Here is a 21,040-nt window from a genome sequence, read left to right on the forward strand (position 1 = left end):
TGCCAAATGTCTTGGTTAATAGATTTAGCGGAAGCACAAACGTTTAATTCTTGTAAATTCAAGAGATAGTGTCCATTTTCAAGAAAACCTTCCCCAATCTTCCTCCCGGTTTCCCGGTCCTGAAAGATAACATTTTTATATGAGAAAATTACGTCACAATTAAACTCATATGTTAGTTTTTTTACGGAAATTAGATTTATAGGGAATGTATCAAGATATAGAACATTATGAACTTTTTTGTTAAAAATATCAATTTCTCCTACACCATTAATTTGTGCTTTCATACCGTTGGCCACTAATACAAATTGATTATTTTTTGCCATGTCTAAATTTGTAAGAAGGTCTTTATTTCCAAACATATGGTCAGTGGCACCGCTATCTATAATTATTTGATTATACAAATTTAAATAATTTGAGTTAGAGACAATACCACAAGTGTTGTTTGAATTTTTCTTGGAGAACCACACAGAGAACTGCTCAAAAAACTGCTGCATCGGATCTGACTCGCTTGACCCGCCAGCGCCATCTGGGTTAGACCCTGGTTCACTTGAACCAATCATTTTTATTGGCCGGTTGGGTTCAGTTTGAGCAGAAAAACCCCCACGCGACTCAGTCCGCGACTCAGTCCCTTTCTTTCTCTTCTTCCCTTCATTCCAGTCCGCCATTTTCACGTCTCCCCCTCCCCTCTTTGAATCCCACCACTTCGGCCTGAGATGTGGGTGAAGAAAATAGCATTTTTCGGTCACTTTTTGCAGTGAGAGCATCTATCTCCCTTGATACTTAATCGGTTTGAGTAATTTGGGAAGTTAGGGTTTTTTCCGAAATTGGGGTTTTTTGTGGCAAAGCTATGAGTCTCGTGTCCCTCGCTGCCACCGACTTGTGGACCACTCATAGCAAGCCGTCGGCTTTCTTCTTGCTCCACCATGGTGGTAATTTGAGCAAAGGAGGGAAGGGAAGTTGTTAAAAGAAGTTGTGATTTCACGGCTTCATAGCTTGGATTGAGACCCGCGAGATATTAGAAGATTTTATCTTCTTCTTCTCTCTGAATGGCTATTGGATCTGGTATGGGTGGCCGATAAACTCGAAGTTCATGCCATTTCTTTTGAAGAGCACCCAGGTACTCTATATTACTCCTTGACCCTTGTTGTTCTTGCTGGATTTCTAGTTTTAATCGATAAATATGGGAATTGTTGTTTTGTCGGCCATACATCGTTTTTATGTCTTCCCACAGTGAGAAAGCTGTTTCATGGCCAAGGAATATTTCTGAAACACTCGGCTCCATGGATTGCATGATCCATGTCATGACTCTGTCATTCTTAGATTGCCACTGTTTTCTTGCCTTTTTTTCGACCTCAGTTGCCTCATCTTTCTTTTTTGGAACCGGCTTTACAGACTCTCCTGTGATGAATTCTAAAACCTCTCTTCCACTGAGAGATAATCTTGCGGCACTTGCCCATGAGAGATAGTTTTGGCCGTTGAGCAATGAGTTTGTGAGTTTTGAGGTATTGGTGGCTTCTTTCGAATGCTGCCCCTCTGAAGCCATCTCTTTGACGTGCTAGACTTCTGTTTATGGGTTTTGATTTTGCTTGTGTATATACCAGTTTTGCTGGTAAGAATTTGGAAGAGATTTTTTCGGTCACAGAGACTGATGCTCTGATACCATGTTGAATTTATGCAATTTCTGAGGAGAGATTATTTTGAGAAAACAATTATTTCATTTTTTTCTTCTTCTTTACACTGTTACCATTCCTATATATATTACAAACATCTAAGCTACTGTTTTGTTACCGTTTGTACCTTGTACCTATGTACAGTATACCTATTTGTTGAATATATGCAAGGAGGCCCCTTTACTTCTTTGATTTAATCCTAGCCTTCTATTTCTAGATCTATGATGATTATTAATCTGAGATCCTAGATCCTATTTCTCAACACAGTAGTTGAGAGATTAGAACAGTCTTGATACGCATGCCAGTCTGCGCAATTGAAGGTGGCAAGCGACGAAAAAGTTTGCACCAGTATTTGTGAGTCTGTCAGGAAAGCACAGGTGGTTATTCCTGAGGCCTCGGCTGCTCGAATTGCCATGAGTAGTGCAGCAGCCTCAGTTTGAAAGGGTGTCGAGGCTTGGATAGGACAGAAGCCATATTGTTGCAAGACCTGGTTGTTGGTAAGCCAATAAGCCACGCCTCCCGTATTAGGCGCTGCGAAAGAGCCGTCAATGCTGCATAGTGAGGCCTGGGAGAGGGAATGAGTGAGGCAGGGTGTCGTTTGTGCCACCATAGCTGACAACCGACAGCCTCGCTTTAAGAGATGACAGATGGGTATATAGTTGACCAAGTGGTAGGCGTTTCTGAAAGTGGTGGTAGGATCCCAGGTTTGACCGGCATAGAGGTGTGCACAACGGGCTTTCAGATGTGCCAAATGAGTGCCATAAAAAGGATAAGTTGTGATTCATCCAATTGAGACAGCAGTTTAGGGTTTAGGGTTCAGATTTTCCATATATCAAATAAAGACAGCAGTTAATATACGGTGAGATGAGAGGTTACTTCTATTTAAGCAAAGAAATTACAGTATACATGTCAACAGAAGCCCTTTCCTGAAACCCACGTAATAATGCTGTCCAGAATTTGGGAAGAGGGTATTTTGTTTGATAATTTTAGGAGGAAGAACATTTCATAAAATTTCCCCAGAGAATTACATCCCTCCAGAACAGAGAATTACATACATTGTAAATTGATAAAACTCAACAATGTGCTAATTAGTCAAGAACTGAGCTTAACATTTACTAGGCACAGCTGTGATAATTCGAACATTTATGTGGAGTGCTTTTTGTGTCTTCAATTTCCAACTAAGCTTTTCATTCCGCCTCTATCAAAAGAATGTATACACAAAAGTAAAACATATAAAAACAGAATGCTTTAGGAGGCTTAAAAGACAACAATAAAATAGAAAGTTTGTAAAAATCAATAGGAAAAATTACTTATGCATTTTAGGCCTAGATCAAGATGAGATTCCAATATTTCAAGGAAAAGAAAATGGCATGACAGCACCAATTCCTTAAATTTATTATTTATGTATTAGTAGAAGAAATTGTGTATAGGTGTTACTCAAGCTGAGACTAAACCCTCTACTGTAAAAGCAATTAAATTCTAATTGTGCTGGCAATAAATAACTGGAGCCACGCACAGAAAAGTAAAATTAGAACAAACAGCTATAACGCATATAAGTAGAAATTTTACAAGCAGCAATGAGTTCATGTCATACCATTAGTAACTAAACAGGGTTAGCACGCCATCCAAATTTCTAAACCCTTATAATTTAAAAACAAGTTGATTAACTCCTATCAGATCTGCTATTGAAATTAGCATTTCTAGCTAGATTAATACTGTAACATATTTTTTGTTAAATTCTACAAGAACATTACAATACTATTACTTAGCAGGTACATTATCCGAAGATTTTGCAATGCCAGTGGTCTCAATGGTACAAGATGCAACCTTTAACTTCTCTTTGTATTCTTGCATTTCCCTCTTGTACCGCTCCTTATCCCTTACTCCATAATTACAGTACACCTAAAATGAACAAAGGATATGTATCAAACTGTGTTGCTTATCAATTTAAATATAGTAAACTACTAGTCTCAAATGTTGCTATTGCATATGACAATTTTGAAGTTTCAAATTTGAACTGACCAATTTGTCTTCAGTAGTGAGCTTGTTCCAATATTCGCCGATCATCTTACTATACTCCCTTTCACGTTGCGGATACATCTCCTTCAGCCTGGCATGCGTCTCAGCAAAGAAAAAGTTGTAGGCACTCCTGTTGGGTTTTGGGTGACCTGGGTCTCTGCTTTTCCGCCGCCTCTTACGCTCACCCCTCGCATGGGCCAATATTGGCCCATTTGTACTAGCGGAGCCCATGGGTCCTGCCATCTCAGATGGATTAGGCAAGACTTGGGTTTGATCAGGTGCATGATAGAGAACCCCCCGTAACATCTCATCTCCGATTTTGACACTTACGAGGTAGCCATACTCAAATTTACCATCAATTGATCCTGTCACGTTAAAGTTGCATGATCCTACATAGAAAGGTGCATTCAGAGTTTCAGACCATCATCAGATAATTTTACTTCTCTTGTCTATCTAGCCAGGCAAAAACTTAGTTATATCAGTACACAATTTTCTGTCAAGGCGGTTATAAATATATTGCACAACAGATAGTTAATAACCAAAACTATTATGGACCTAATGAAGGCATTTAAACCTAAGGTAACAAAATATTTCTGTTTAGATCCAGATTGTCCAATCAGAATCCGCATGAACATTAAAGTGGCCAAGTGCATTCCATCTCGAACCGGGTTAGCCCAGATTCTGATCAGATGGTCCGAATCTAAACATAAATATTCTGTTACCTCAGAGGATATGGAATCATGCTGGTATGAGCAAGAGCAACTATTAGAAAAGTAACACTTTAAGACTTGTATAAACAAAAAGTTCACCAAATGATTTCATTTACCTCCTTTTAGCGACTCTGGCAGGGCACCTTTTTGTGCACCTGAATTCTGTCCTGAGAAGCCAGAGGCCGGAGAGCCACATCTGTTAAGCTTGCTCTGAGGTGTCTTTCTTTGCAATGATTCTAGTAATAAAAACGAATTACAAGAAAGATTAATTGGTGTTAAAATGTCAAAAATAAAAATCAAATAATATTTTTGGAAATCTGGTACAAGATACATGAACTATCCAGAAAAAATAATATTTAAGCACCTGAAGGTGGGACCAGGGGGCCGTTGGCTCCAAAGAAGTACACCTGTTCAAAATGATGCAACAAGCTCAAGTAATATTTTCTTAGCACAAATGAAGCACTTGTTGTGGTCGGAGGAAACTTGAATTCGGCTATCACATCTCTCCATTTCCTCTCCTTGATCACCTGGACAAAGTAAAATTGCATTTTCTACAGAAGCCCTTGAAACTATATTTTTTGCAAAAACAAACTTACATATAAGAACTAATTAATTAAGGTACCTTTTCCAGACCACCTCTCCGGGTCACTTCGACATAGAGAAGATGTAGGTCTAACACTTTGCCTCCGATCACAGGAACCCTAGAGAGAGAAAGTGTAAAATGCAAAAATATTCAAAGAATTTTTTTGCATGTAACATGAGAACTGTTTAAATGTGTTGTATTAAAATGTACGCGAATTTTAAGCCAATAGAAGAGAGGAAGCGGCTAAGAGCATCCTTGAAAGCTTCTCTATCTCTCACCAACTCTTCATGTGTGTAAAGGGGTGAAGGATACACCTTTGCTTCCACCATCCCATGACCACTGCTATTTAGCATTCTCTCCATTTCCATCTGCATCGAGACCTCCTTTTGCTCCTCCATTGGAAGTTAATTCTCCTAACAAAGAGAGGGATTAAATGAGAGAGTAGAAACTAGAAAGACATTGGAATCAAATGGGAAATGTATAGGAATTAGGAAGGCTCGGGATTTCTGTTGAACTGTATGTAATAAATCCGAAATCACTGGGCAAGAAAGCATACAAGCTAGTCAACTACGCTTTTGGCTTCCAGATGGCAAAGGCTGCCAGAGAGCTCGTATTCACGTTTAATTGTAATCAATAACGGGTGGAGTTCTTGTTCGCTATGGTCCTATGGATAAACTATTCACGAATCTCAACGCAGATTAAATGATTTAAGTTCTAAATAAATGTTGTCCAAAAACTTGGGAAAAAATGGGATGATTGAACTTTTGGCAGTAATTATCTGGAGATAGATAATTATCCAGAATGATGGGATTAGACACGGCAGGCTGGCAGCCCCAGCTTGCACACGGAGCTGTGTCATGTCTATAAGAGCCGCAAGCAGCAAGTATATTCATCTTTATACACATTAATTTTTTTTTTTGATTGGAAACCCGTAGATAAAAAGTTTTACAGAATAAACTCACAAAAGTTTTTGACACATATATGTTTGGTTCAGCAAATCAATTAAGATCAATTGCTCAATTTGAGAGTGTTTGAGATTGAAGTTCAAAAACATTCATCGTGAGTTCAACCTCTACTACTTAATTTACTTGGGAGAAGAAATTAAATTGAAGTTGGTGGCCAATGAAATGAAAACCGATTAATGGTAAAAGTCGACGCAGCATTATTACCACGGCTCCTCTTGGTAGGTAGTTCTCTTTTCTAGATGATTTATACATCAATCTACCAAGACCATAAGATGCAAAATTTTACATTTTAAGTTTTTAACTAGAAGCATATCAGTAATAATATGACACGTCAGATGAAAGTAGAAGGTAGTTGAAAATAGCAGTGTGTTATAAAACTCAATATGACCATGCTATACTGTTTCACCGGATCAGAGCAAGAACATACGGGTCAAATTAAAAAATATATATATCAGAGCAAGAAATTAATTCTCGGTGCTTTTGATGCACTGTTCACCTCTGGCTCTGATACAAAATCCGAAAAGGTTACATCATTTCTCATAAACAAAAAAGGTTCCATTCTTCTCTGAACTGGAGATCTCCATTGTATGTCTACTCTTGTCTCTTGCAGGATAGCGGTTTTGCACCATTCGATTTATTAGAGCATAAACTTCACTATAGCAAGTTTGATCTATGCAGAACAACAACTTTTCTACTTAGAATAATTAATAAATATACAGGGACCAAATAATAAAAAGTTTTTTTTCCGGTCATAAAAATACACCATATCAATCAAAATGAATACTTAAATAGAGCAATATATATATTTCTTAACAACTCACACATAAATTATAACAATTATTTTAAATCATAATTTAACTAACCCACTCTAACAAAATAAAAATAATTTAAATCATGATTTAACTTTAACTACAATAAAAAAAGAATAACTTAAGCTATCTTAATTCAAAATAAACAACTTACCGCCACTAAAGACTGCTGTATGCATTGGCGAATCCAGTAAAGAATTGGGGTAGGCACTTGCCTACCCCTGGATTTGAATTTTTATTGTCGATTCAGTACTAATTGTTCAGTGTGCCTACCCCTGGTCTGAGCTAGTATGATTCTTGAACCGATTCCTTCCGTGCTTTGCTAGATTTTGTATTTTTTTTTATGAAGGTTATGCTCTATTTCGTAAATATAATTTGAACCGATTCCTTCCGTGCTTTGCTAGATTTTGTATATTTTTTTTATGACGGTTATGCTCTATTTCGTAAATATAATGAGGGAGAAGAAGAGAACAAGAAATGTTTGACTGTGAAACATATCATTACAATTCTAAGAAAATGGGCAAGCAGAACTTCTTGAACATTTTATTATTCAATACATATATTTCGGTTAAATTTTTATCTAAGTTTTAACTTCAATTTGCTAATTTTGCTAAGAACAATTCTACTTTAAACTGTGTCAAACAAATTTTTAATTAGCAAAGAAAAAATATTTCAATACAGTGCCAATTGATTTCATGATTTTAATATATTTTTAATAAACATAGTTATAAAAATTGAGTTGCAATTTTATATCCGATAAGTTAATGAATTTGAATTCAATTAGCCTCTGCACGCAAACTTGTTATTGCCGTTCTCAATTTTTTTTCTTTTATGGCCCTCGTTCGTACATAAATAACTATGGAAGTTTATGAGCATAATAATTGCCTTTCTATATATACGGCTGGCGTCTATATCTATTTTTATATATTTTTTTCAGAAAAATATAGCTTTTTAATGAAGAAGAGCACTGGAGAAAAGACAAAACAACTATAGAAATGTTCGCGGTGTGCTCACCAATTGCTTTTCAAATGCAGAGCTTTGTCTTTTCTTGAGAGTGCTATGCCTATACTGCTATTCTTTATTGGATCTATTAAACTCTACATTTTCCATTAAATGTCGACGTGGCAACGGTGTCAGGCACCAGAATAGTGATGTGAGGCGCAGGTGTTATCGGAACCGTACAAATATACGCGAGCTAGCTCCGTAGCTCGTACCTCGTAGCTGCACGCCTGCACCCGTCAATGAAGCTACTAAAGTTATCAGCATAAAACCAGCTGGATATCTACATCGTATCTTTTCTCCAAATATTTCGCCTAGGCAACGACGCCAATCTTTAGAATTTTTTTTTATAAACCATAATTAAAAAAAAATTATGAAACCAACATAATTATTTTTTTTTAACAAAAATCATAAGAACTGAAATGTCATTTCGGTCCGAACTTTTTTTTTCAGGACTGAAATGGCAATTCAGTTCGAGATTTTTCACAAGTTTTACAACGTTTTTTTCGAAATATGTAAAAATAACTCGGACCGAAATGACAATTCGATCAAAAAGAAAATATTTTAGACCGAAATGGCATCTCGGTTCTTATGATTTTTATAAAAACCAAAGCAATCAAGTTGATTTGATAAAAATCTATTTTTTTATTTATAGCTTCTAAAAAAAATTCCAATCTTTGCTTCTGAAGGTCTCAAGATAAATGAAGAATTAATTACTTGAGCAAAACTAGGGTGTGATGTGCTCACCAAAAGAGATTGGTGAGCACACCTCCAAAAAACTATTAGATTGATTTTAAATTACGAATTCAAACTGTTGAAATCTATATACTTCGTGAGTGATGCATGTATATGCAAAAATTTTAAAATTTTGAATTTATTTAGCACATGGTTAAGCGGTTAAAACAATGAACATTTTACAAGTTATTTTTTTAATTATTTTATGTATTAATTTTTCGTTATATATTTGACCGCTTGATTATGTACTAAATAAATTCGAAACTGTAAGAATTTTACATGTATATGCATCACTGATCACTCATATATATGTAGGGGTGAGTAAATCGCTCATAACTCGCTCATTAAAAGCTCACCTAAACTCGCTCATTTATCCGCTCATTTAAACTCGCTCATTTACTTAATGAGCGAGCATGAGCATGACCCAACTCGCTCATAACTCGCTCATTAAGAATTTGTCACATCTAATCCCTACCACATTTAATCCTATGTAATTATGTGTAACATCAACCTTACCTCATTAAGATTGATAGATAGTGAGCATAGTTTCATATTTAATTATGTGTAATATAGTGAGCACAATGTAACATTTAATCCTGTGTAATATACTAATATTCATAGTTTCATATTTTTTTTTTTTTGTAAATCGGCAGAACCAAAACCTCCGCCTAAAGCCCCAAAACAAGTAATAGTCATAACAACTCGCTCATTTAAATGAATTATGACAATTTGTTGGATTTTGTTATGATGACTTTTAACAAATTTTGTTATGCGTGGGCACACTATATAATATTTTTATGAGTCATAAGTCATAACTCGTGAGCCGCTCATAACTCGCTCATTAAAAACTCGCTCATTTATCCGCTCATTTAAACTCGCTCATTAACAACTCACTCATTTACTTAATGAGCGAGCATAAGCATACCCTAACTCGCTCATTAATCACCCCTATATATATGCATCAGTCGCGAAGTCAATCTGATAGTCTTTTTGAGGTGTGCTCACCAATCTCTCTTGGTGAGCACATCACACTCTAATTTTGCTCTAATTACATCATATGAATCTACAGTCTACAATTGATGTAATTATACTATTTCAGCGATGGAATGAATGTTATTGTGTTTTTTTTAGAAAGAAAGAAAAAACGTTCTACATCATATAAATGTCTCGTTAAAAAAAAAAAAATACTGGGAATGTGAATATAATGTCTGGTTCTAGATAATGTCGTTAATATAGTTTAATTGTTTGTACCATTCTTCAACAATTAATTATCTCATTGCTCATGCGGAACCTTTTTTCTCTTTCGAAAGATGTATCGTGTCTGAGAGCGCAAACTATTAAATTGATCAGTGTAAAAAAAATTTCGGCGAAATTACTTATATGAAAACAAATATATATATTTTATTGATATGTATTTTGTAATTTATAATTTAGAGAACTAAGGTGTTCTTAAGTTCACTACAAATTCTAAAACTTATCAGATTGACTTCAAACGACGAATTTGATCCGTTAAAACTCATTTATCTTATATGTCAAGCGGTCAAAACTAGAAGATTATAAATTAATTTTAATGTATTTATTATTTTAATTTTTTTTTATCAATGATTCTATACAAAATTAATTTTAAATTTTAATTTTTTTTGCATGTACATGCATCACTCGTAAGACAGTTGAGTTTCAACAGTTCAACTTCGTCGTTTGAAATCAATCTGATAGGTTTTAGAGTTGAGTTTACAAAGGGCTTGATTAACATAAAAACACCCTGGTGTTACTCTTAAAAATTATTATAAAAAATATTTAATAACCTGAAATTATCTCCTAATAATCTTGAAATGCGTCTTGATAGTATGAATTTAGTTTTGTTATTATATTTACATTTTTTATATATATTAGCATTGAAAAAAAATTATGATAATTCAATACATTTTATAAAATTTAAGCAAATTATATTTTCATATTTGAAATATATTTATATCCGTATTCATTTGATATCTGATTTGTACGTTTATTCAAAAAAAATAAAACATATACAATATGATTGGAGTAATTTCATGTATATCTTGAGTGAGAAAAATAGCACAGCGGAGTCGGTGCTGTCACATAACGGTACAGTTTTGGTATGGAACTGCACGACGCGCATGTATGTTACATGTCGTGACTTGTGTGTCCCATGTTGTGATCATTTGTGTATCATGATCATTTTTTTGAAAATTTGATACGGCATTGCACGACACGTGAAAGATCTAGTCATGACACAGTACGGCACGTGATCACACGGATCACGTGTTACGTGTAATTAGAACCGTTATATCTTGACTAAATGGTAAATCTTCAATAAACTAGTATAAATTATGATCAAATGGTTATATGAGTCATGTTTGGTCATGACACATTTAGGCGTGGCATGATTTATGTGGCGTTATTATTCGCGTGCCGTGACTATCTATTGACATTTTAATCACAGCATAAAACACGTGAAAAATTAATTTAATCACAGCACTACACAACACGAAATTAAAATCATGACGTATTACTCACTTTACGACATAACACAACACTTTTTTTTTCACTCCACGTATACCTCTCAAAAATATCGAAATTACGTATTTCCATTTCCCCATGTATTGATTTTTCTATTAAAATTGTTGCATACTTGTCTTCAATGTTTAGTTCTAATCATACTTGTATCTGGTTTTGAAGATCGGATTTTAGCGAAGATGGGTTAGGATTTTAGGAAGCATGAAAAATTTAAAATAATCTGAAGTCGTGTTGTCTTTTCTGTTTGCATTGTGTTTTCTGTGAGAAGCAAAACATGAGAACTTGTACTGGAATGAATCAACCGTTCAGACCTGACTTGTTCCATCTGTCTTGTACGGTTCTCGCTCCGGATCACAATAAAGCATTTTTTTTTCTGAACAGAGAGAAAAAAAAAATCACTATTTACTCGAAATCTCGAGTTCTCTCCTCTAAATTAAACTATATGATTTTCACATTGAAAATAATAGATACAGAGAAAACATTTTAGCATTTAGCCGAGTTATTCACGTCCGGGCTACAGTTCTAAATTAGATTGATTAAAAAAATTAGTATTAAAACAATCGAATTTAAACTAATTCGAACTTCAATCCAACTAACTATTATTATTTTTTTTTAATATAAATTTAAAATAGTTTGGTATAAAATTAAGCGGTAAAATAAATATTTATAAGTCGAATTAAATACATTTATTTTTTATCAATTTTTGACCGCCAAATTTTATATTAATTAAATTTGAGAATTTAGAATTTTTGCTTGTAGCAGTATTCATAGAATATAATAATTTGGGATCGACTAACAGTCCCCCGCACTAAAAGATAAAAAAAATAGTTAAAACGTGCTAACTACCACCAAAGAGCAAGATTAATGCTATTTTATTAATAGTCAAAACGTATAGTATTCATACCTACGAATTTATAGTATTCATATTTATTATCAGAACCATTCATCATATGTAAACACAAGCTGGAGGGGACCAATAACGACCAGGGGGACCACTGACGTCTTGTGACAGCCTGGATTGGGGACCGCAATCGCCTGAAAGCGACATTTGCCAAGATTGGGGACCACTACAGCGAAACTATATATTATTCATATCTAAATAAAGAAGTATTCATATCTAAACAAATGAAGTATTCATACTGACGATTACGAAGTATTCATACATGTTTGAAATAATTTATACAATTCAAAATTCAAAGTCAGATTCATCTCTCTCACCCCACCTCTTCCAAGAAGTATTTATACTGACGATTACGAAGTATTCATACATGTTTGAAATAATTTATACAATTCAAAATTCAAAGTCAGATTCATCTCTCTCACCCCACCTCTTCCAAGAAGTATTCACACTGACGATTACGAAGTATTCATACATGTTCAAAATAATTTATACAATTCGAAATTCATTGTCAAATTCATCTCTCTCACCCACCTCTTCTAAGAAGTATTCATATCTAACATGAAGTATGCATATCTAACAAATGAAGTATTCATATCTAACTAATGAAGTACTCAATATCTAACAAATAAAATATTCATATATATAACTATTCATATCTAACTAATGAAGTATTCACACATGACACTAACAATATTCACATCTGACACTAATAATATTCACACCTGCCCAGATTGGGACCAAGAAATATTCTCAACAGACTAGTATGCATATCTAAAACAATGAAGTATTCATATCTAACTAAAGAATTATTCATACTGACGATTACAAAGCATTCATACATTTTCGAAATAATTTATACAATTCAAAATTCAAAGTCAGATTCATCTCTCTCATCCCACCTCTTCTAAGAAGTATTCATATGTAACATGAAGTGTGCATATCTAACAACTCAAGTATTCATATCTAACCAATGAAGTATTCATATGTTGCACTGTGACAACCTTCGCTGGGCTAGCATGAACCCCCTCCAATGGTGCACCACGCTCTCCCCGCCAAATCTTGACGGTGCACCACGCTCTCCTCGCTGGATCTCGACGGTGCACCACGCTCTCCTCGCCGGATCTCAACGGTGCACCACGCTCGCCTCGCCGGATCTCGATCGCCATCACAACTGTCGGCGTGGGTAAATGGTGGCGAGCAGTAGAGGAGAAGAACAGGGTGAGTTTTGAGTTGTGTTGATTTTTTTTTTCTTTCTAAGAGAAGATTAAAGAGGGTGGGTTTTGACCACGTGAGGGAACAAAAAAGGAAGGTTGTTAGGGGGACAGATATGAGACAGATTCAAGGGGGACAACATCTTTACTCTAATAATTTTAATGGTTTGGATTTATCGTTTTGGCCTAACTCATGGAAACTTAGATTTAATTCTTTCGTAATAATTCATCTAATGTAATCATATGATTATTATCAGATTTATTTTGGATAGTGAAAATCATGCAACTGAATTATACGAATTAAATAATAATTTATATCTTAGGGAGATAATATGCCGTGTTTATGAGTTAGATATTTAAATGTTGGGAAGATAAAGATGTTCTTTTAATGGAAAATTGACACATATTAGTATTAAAAGTAAGAATAAGACTAGTGTGTTATCTGTAATTTAGTGACATTCTGTGTTTTTTTTAAAAAGTTTCGTAGAGGTTATGAAGTTGTGAGTGGAGCTCGAACTCTTGATATTTGAGTAATTACAATTTTATAATCTTTTCTTCTAGCTAACTGTGCTACCGTCCCATCTCAGTGACATGTTGTGTTACTCCCTCAAAAATTTATTGGAAATACTTCAATGATGAATCCAAACCGTTGAAACCGATCTACTTTTTGAGCGATGCATTATAAAGTTAAGTTGTCAAAAACTGAAGATTTATAAGTTAACTTTAATGCATTCATCTTTTTTATTATTTTAACTGCTTGATTTTATACTAATGAATGTAAAATTTTATAAATTTTATATGTAAATGAATCACTTATAAAGTTGATCAGTTTCAATAGTCTGAATTTGTCGTTTGAAGTCTATTCAATAAATTTTTAAAATGGATAACACAATATGTCACTACTCACTATACTAAAGGAAGCAGAGGTAGCACACTAGCTTTCTCCTTAATGTAAATATATATATATAGAGAGAGAGAGAGAGAGAGGGAGAGGCTACCATGTTTTGCAAATTAAAGTGAGTATTTTAATTTGCGCTCATATCTCTAGCTTCAAAGTTCAAATAGTCAATCCAAACTTCTCAACATGTTCTTCATATTGAAATGTATTTGGAGGCCAAATTTTACATTTTTTTTAAAAAATTTACTACTTTTTAGAATTTTTCAAAAGTAGTGTTTTTTAAATATTAAATATTTAAAAAATATTGATTTTGAAAAATTCTAAAAAAATAGTAATTTAAAAAAAATGTAAAATTTGGTCTCCAAGAGTTCATATTGACTATTTGAACTTTGAAGCTAAAGATATTAGCGCAAATTATAACAGTCACTTTAATTTGCAAAGCATGATAGTCTATCTCATATATATATATATATGGAATATGCTAGCATGCTATGCATAGCATAGAGCCCCTCCATGCAACGGCTCGGATTTCAAGTTTTCAAAATCCTAACGGTCGATCCGAATCGTTCATCTTGTTCTCCATATTAATATGTGTTTGGAAACCAAATTTTACATTTTTTGGAATTGTTTTACTATTTCTTTAGATTTATTGAAAATCCCTGTTTTCAGCAAATCTGGACCATAAAAAAACAGCGATTTTCAATAAATCTAAAGAAATAGTAAAAAAATTCCAAAAAATGTAAAATTTGGTCTCCAAACACATATTAATATGGAGAACAAGATGAACGGTTCGGCTCAACCGTTAGGATTTTGAAAACTCGAAATCCGAGCCGTTGCATGGAGGGGCTCTATGCTATGCATAGCATGCTAGCATATTCCTATATATATATAGAGGTTGGTTACTCTACTTACATAAGCATATGAGGGTATATGCTTATAAGTCATTTTTGTATTTTCAAAATCCAAAAAGTCAATCTGAACCGTTAGATGTGATCTCTATATTGAAATGTGCTTGGAGACCAAATTTTACATTTTTTTGATTTTTTTTTACTATTTATTAAGCCACTTTGAAAATCGTTGATCCAACGGTGGCTTAACAAAACTGTAAAATCAGAAGCCACCGTTGGATCAGCAATTTTCAAAGGGGCTTAATAAATAGTAAAAAAATTCAGAAAAATGTAAAATTTGGTCTCCAAGCACATTTCAATATAGAGATCACATTTAATGTTCAGATCGACTTTTGGATTTTGAAAACAAAAAATGACTTATAAGCATGTACACTCATATGCTTATGGAAGTAGAGTAGCCAACCTCTCTCTCTCTCTCTCTATATATATATATATATGAGGGATCCGATTACCATAATTTTGAGTTACCACAACCATTTTCTACATTTTCAAATTCCAAATCGTCGATCCAAACCGTTCAACATGATCTCCACAATAAAATGTTCTTACATATCAAATTTTATATTTTTTTTGAATTTTTTTACTATTTATAAATTATTTTACAAAAACTAGTCAAATTCAGACCATTGAATTTTGTACCCATCGTAATAAATAGTAAAAAAATTCAAACAAAATGTAAAATTTGATGCACATTTCATTGTGGAGATCATGTTCAACAGTTTGGATCGACGAATTGGAATTTGAAAATGTAAAAAATGGTTGTGGTAACTCAAAAGTGTGGTAATCGGATCCCTTCTATATATATATATTCGGGAGAGTTATCTATTTACATGATGTGATTGTTTCGAATTTTGATCGATAGGCTTATATACATTTATTTAAAAAAAATGAAAATTTCTTTCGTTCCCTTTAGAGATCTATGCATGGACAATTTTTTTTTTTTTTCAATTTCTCTAGAGAAAAAAAAATGGTCCAAGAGAAACCGAAAAAATTGTTCACCAACTTTTTTTCAAAATTGAAATACCCATGTAATAATTCTAGAAGACTAGAACCCAATATTATTTCTATAAATAAAAATTCAGCTCGCCTGGTGGAATAAAATATACCTCTGTAATAAGTAACCAATATCTATGATTCTGATTGAACTGAAATGTTCTTTACTAATATTATTATAATAAGAAAGGTATTCCATTTAGCTACTCCTAAACAGCATTTTTCAAGATCTCATAATGTTAATTAACGGATAGAACTTACAAATTATTCCGTTAGTATTTGTGCGGAAGCGGATCTTGCGAGCGTAGCAGTATCACTGGTTCTGCGAGGAATCACAAGCCGAAGCCGGAAACCCTGTGTTTTCCACGACTTAAGACCTTCAACTATTAACAGAGTATCTTGGTGCTCTGTAACTTTTATCTCTTTCAGTTACTATTTCATTTTTTATCTTATGGAGAGAGAGAGAGACAGATATGGATGGTTTATATAAAACCAATGCACCTTTTCATAATGGGTTGGCATCTATTCATAATGGGTCGGGTTTTGAATTTGGGTTTCCCATAACGGGCGTACCATTTAATAAATCCAACATCTCCCAGTCACACAAAATGGGATACCCGCTATAAACTAAGAGAATGTAATCTCTAATCTATGTTAAAATTCATATAAGGAAATAAGCTGTAATCAACATATCTTAGTTTGAGAGCATATGTTGTTATCCAACTGTTAGGTATGAATAACAACATCTAAGTAGAGTAAATATGCAGTACCTCAGATCATCAAGTCACATTTTTCAAGTATTACATGATCTATTTTATGTATTGATACAACAATACTTATATATTCACAATTATGTTACATAAACATAATTGGTGCACCAGCGAATATAACCTAATGTAACACTCAAATGATCTTTTTTTTTTAATCTAAAATCTATTCATTCCAAATTAATTGCTATCCAGATATGTTCCATTGGATCGCATCATTCATGATCATTGACAACATTCCAAAATAACTAATTGAAAAGAAACTTCAAGTATTTAGTAAAAAATGAAGAGTCCTATGAGATCCTTTTGATCTCGCGGGTCTCACACAACAAAGAATAAGAGATCATATCTTCTGTTACCCTATTGGTCAATTGCACATATGGTATGAAACATATGTTACGGTATTATTCTTCATTTCTTATGGAGCGTATGTCTAAACTAAAATTCAATACAGTACAAGTGATAGTTCAAATATGTTAGTTTGTAATAATCTAGAAGTTAATAATACGATAATTTATCATAAAGCTTTGTTCATGAATTGGATGTTTAATTATATATCATTTTGTTGCCTTAAGTATTATTGTATTATGGATCATTTCGAGTTCATGACTGGAATTGTGAAACTCCATAATAAAGATGATATATATTCTTAAGAAGTCACTAACCGAGGTAATTAGCAGGAACACTAATTAACCGTTACTAGGTTAGTATGTGGATTAAAAGATGATTAAGTTTTACAAACCATTGACATGAGATGTCATTTTAATCACATAGATACATGTTCTAGGAACATGATATTTGACAGACCCCGAATGAAACATTAAATAGAATTGTGTTCGTGTCATTATGATATTTGACAGACCCCGAATGAAACATTAAATAGAATTGCGTTCGTGTCATTAATGTTTTCATTCATTGTCAAGTTCTACAGTATGAGGTATTCATCGTTCCTACTAAGAGATGTGTATGTGTGAGTATTATCTAACGCTGTCCGTAAAAAGCAGTCATAACGGTAGCACTTCCGTATGTATAGCTTAGCTGAGGAAGTGATGGTTTACCAAAAGTACCATTGTCCCTCGTATTTTGTACGAGCTATAGCATCACTGGGCCCCTTGGTAGAGTTAGATTATCTGCATGCGGTATAATTACAAGAGTAATTATATTTGATAATCTGCTCAAGATCAAGAAAAGATTAAGTTAGCAAGGATACACACACCTACCTTGAAACTGATCTGATAGCTATGAGACAAAGAATTGACACAAAGTAAATAGTTTACTGGATCGTGATATTGTACAGTACAGCATCATCTGTGTAATTGGATGGTCATAGTGCAGATGTCAGATGCCTCCTATGATTATAGAAGTTAAAACGGTTTTAATTATATTTACCAACATAACACAGATCCTATTGGGTCACACCATATAGGAGCTACTCGGAGAATCTTATTGATTAATTATAAATTGATTATGATTAATAGTAATATGGTTATAATTAATTATACGTGATATAATTAAATTATAAATGTCATATAAGATGACAAGCAAAAACAACGGTTAATTTATAATCGTGCACGACACGTTGTATAAAAGTTACCGAAACAACAAACTGCAAGAAATATAATTGTTCAGAATAATTATATGGATATTAATTGGATTTTGGGTCGAGGGCATTTTGGTCTTTTCACTTTAAACTTATCCATACATGTCATCATCCTTATCCATACATAACATGTCATCATGCTTTTCCAACCGAGGGCATTTTGGTCTTTTCACTTTTGAACCTCCTTACTATTCACACCTTACTATTCATGGGGTATTTTGGTAATTTGGCAACCGACCCTATGGCCTATATAAAGGCATGGGGTGTAGAGAGAGAAATCACAAATTCACTCGTATCGTTTCGTGTCGAATCAAATCAGTATTTTCTCTCTTTCTCGTTTTCTCTCCCAAATAGTGTTTCGGTTGAGAAAAGAAAGTTATACGTAGTTGACGTATAATCTTGCGGGTTGTTGATTAGTAGATTTACAGGATCAGTGAATAGTGTTTTCCTAAATTTCGCGGTATTTCTGTAACATCTTGAAAAATTAAATTTTTATTATTTGAAATTAGAAGGTTTTATTATACTGTTTAATATACTATATAAGTCTATTTTGAAAAAAAAATAATCGTCATTAAGATATATTAGATTAAGTGAAGATATATATATACATACATTCTTATTATGTGTAGTTTTTTTTTTATTTTAATATTTTAATTAACATTTGAAGTAACAAATTATAACCGACAAGAAATTATAATATAATAGAATTTATTTTTATTCATATTCATTTTTTAAAATAAAATAAAAGGAATTAAGATGGCATCCCTTGCATGCCATGCGGCCATTCGTGACATCTGCATAAATGGTAAAAGTCGGCCGTCCATCTTTTATTCATTATCAAATCCCTTCGAATCCCTTCAGTTTATTTTCTGAAAACCGCCAACCCTGATTTGTCTCAAATGCAAAGCCAATTAAAAATGCCATCGTATACAAAGTAATAATTGATTTGTTTTCGTTTAGTCTCAAAACCGCCCATAACCTCTCTATATACATATACCAATTAAAGAATAAAATAAGCATTGAGACATTGCTTAAAATCATAAAGGAATTCCTGTGGCACTATACCTTCCGCTTCTCTTTTCCTTGCACAACCGATCAAGAAAAAAAAATTATATGTCTGAGTTGAATTTCGAGTATGTCGCCATGACTATGAACTATCGTTGCAATCGGATTTGAAATTCTGAATTTCTCGCTATAAGGTAACCGGACTTCTCTATAATCTGTGTTTTCATTTTGTATGGTTGATTTGGATATGGGTATTGCATATTGGATTATGATGGCATATTTAACGGGATAGCGGGTCTGAGGTTGGAATTTAATTTGTCCGATACACGGGGGCTGCTAGTCGTGGTCGGGACCGATATGCGGGGATTGCTAGTTGCAGTTGGGTTCGATGGTTGAAAATGATGTGACTTGTTTTACGAATAACCTAGACCGACGTGCTATCGCCGATGAAATATGTGTGCATAATTTGATGTGTATTTGTGTGGATTAATCCGGTTTATTTGAATGGTTGTTAAATTATGCCAATTATAGAGAAGCGCGTCGTTAAATAACCGGTTACTGAGCTTTGTAGCTGACTCCGTTTTGTTGTTTTGTTTTCATTTCTATTGGCGACGTAGGTTGACGGGCCAAGAAAAAGTGTGAAGATGCTTATATAATCACGCTCCGGATGGTAAAAATCTGGGGTGTGACAATTTCAGTTTTGCTTATTTGTGAAACTGAGTAACTGAAAATTCGTGTTTACGGGTTTTCGTCTTTTCCCCGTGAATAGTGTTTTGGCAGAATTCCGCAGTTTACAGTATTTCTGGCAAAAGAAATAAACTGCTCTCCGGTTAGTCCTGGTGGATAACCGATAGAGGCATCAAACGTCTGATGCTCCGAGACGAGTCATCCCGATGTCGCTCTTCTCGCTCGGTCTGCTTTCCAATTTGAATTTGGAAACAATGTATAAATATGTTATATTAATCTATTTAATTGGTAAATAGATTAAAGCTTTAAAAAATTAATTATGGAGTAGATATGTAAATGAATTAAAAGGGGTTTTGATGTCAAAGGAATACGAAAGGTGGACAGCCTTGGAATGTTTCCTGACATACCCCATTTAATTCTTAGCTTAACTTAAACGTAAAATTTTGTTTTACGCACTTTCCGCAATTAAGCTAAATCAATGGGTTTAAACTGTCAAAACCCAACAAGATATACACAATATCTAACTTGAGTCCACAACTCTACTTATCATATAAATATAATAACATGACTCCCACTTGGCATAAAACAGTTAAGGTGAATAGTGGGTATTTCACCTTTGGTTATAATAGTATATTCATATGACCTCATCTTGATTCTCTATCAAGGCGATATATATATTTTTAAGCACTTTCTCTCACATTTTGTATCATATCTAGCTTAAAATCAATCTTATTTCTATGTTCTACTAAGACATAGAAGCGATTGCCTGTGTGAGAAGGCCAATCAACTGTCTGACATACCTTTCATTTTATATCTCATGTGTTATGCTAAAATCACAACTGTTATGATATGGCTTAATATAAATTATTTAATATCTTAGCATAACACTTCTAGTTTTACAACAACTGTGAAATAATTTAATAATAATAATATTTATATATTAATATCGAAAGATCACTAAATTTCACAATCATCTTTTTAATTCTATAAATTTTATTACCATTAATTATTTCACTATGCAAAACTCCCACTAAAATTATAC

The 21,040-nt window shown here is 33.6% G+C and overlaps 1 protein-coding gene across 2 annotated transcripts; it reads right to left on the minus strand.

Annotated features, from left to right (window-relative positions):
• Positions 1-3,186: 3,186 nt before the first annotated feature.
• On the minus strand, positions 3,187-5,399 carry LOC144567510 (HMG (high mobility group) box protein with ARID/BRIGHT DNA-binding domain-containing protein). 2 transcript variants are annotated; one of them, XM_078317656.1, is made up of 6 exons: positions 5,193-5,399; positions 5,022-5,100; positions 4,764-4,926; positions 4,516-4,635; positions 3,693-4,078; positions 3,187-3,572 (listed from the first exon to the last, which is right to left on the minus strand). In XM_078317656.1, the coding sequence occupies exons 1-6, from the start codon at positions 5,378-5,380 to the stop codon at positions 3,432-3,434; spliced, it is 1,077 nt and encodes a 358-aa protein (XP_078173782.1). In that variant the 5' UTR covers positions 5,381-5,399; the 3' UTR covers positions 3,187-3,431. The 2 variants fall into 2 exon arrangements, with proteins under 2 accessions (XP_078173782.1, XP_078173783.1); XM_078317657.1 differs by having other exon boundaries at positions 5,261-5,352.
• Between the last annotated feature and the right edge of the window lie 15,641 nt (positions 5,400-21,040).

Source organism: Carex rostrata, chromosome 16 (assembly GCF_964058835.1).
Source record: "Carex rostrata chromosome 16, lpCarRost1.2, whole genome shotgun sequence".
Lineage (NCBI taxonomy): Eukaryota > Viridiplantae > Streptophyta > Magnoliopsida > Poales > Cyperaceae > Carex > Carex rostrata.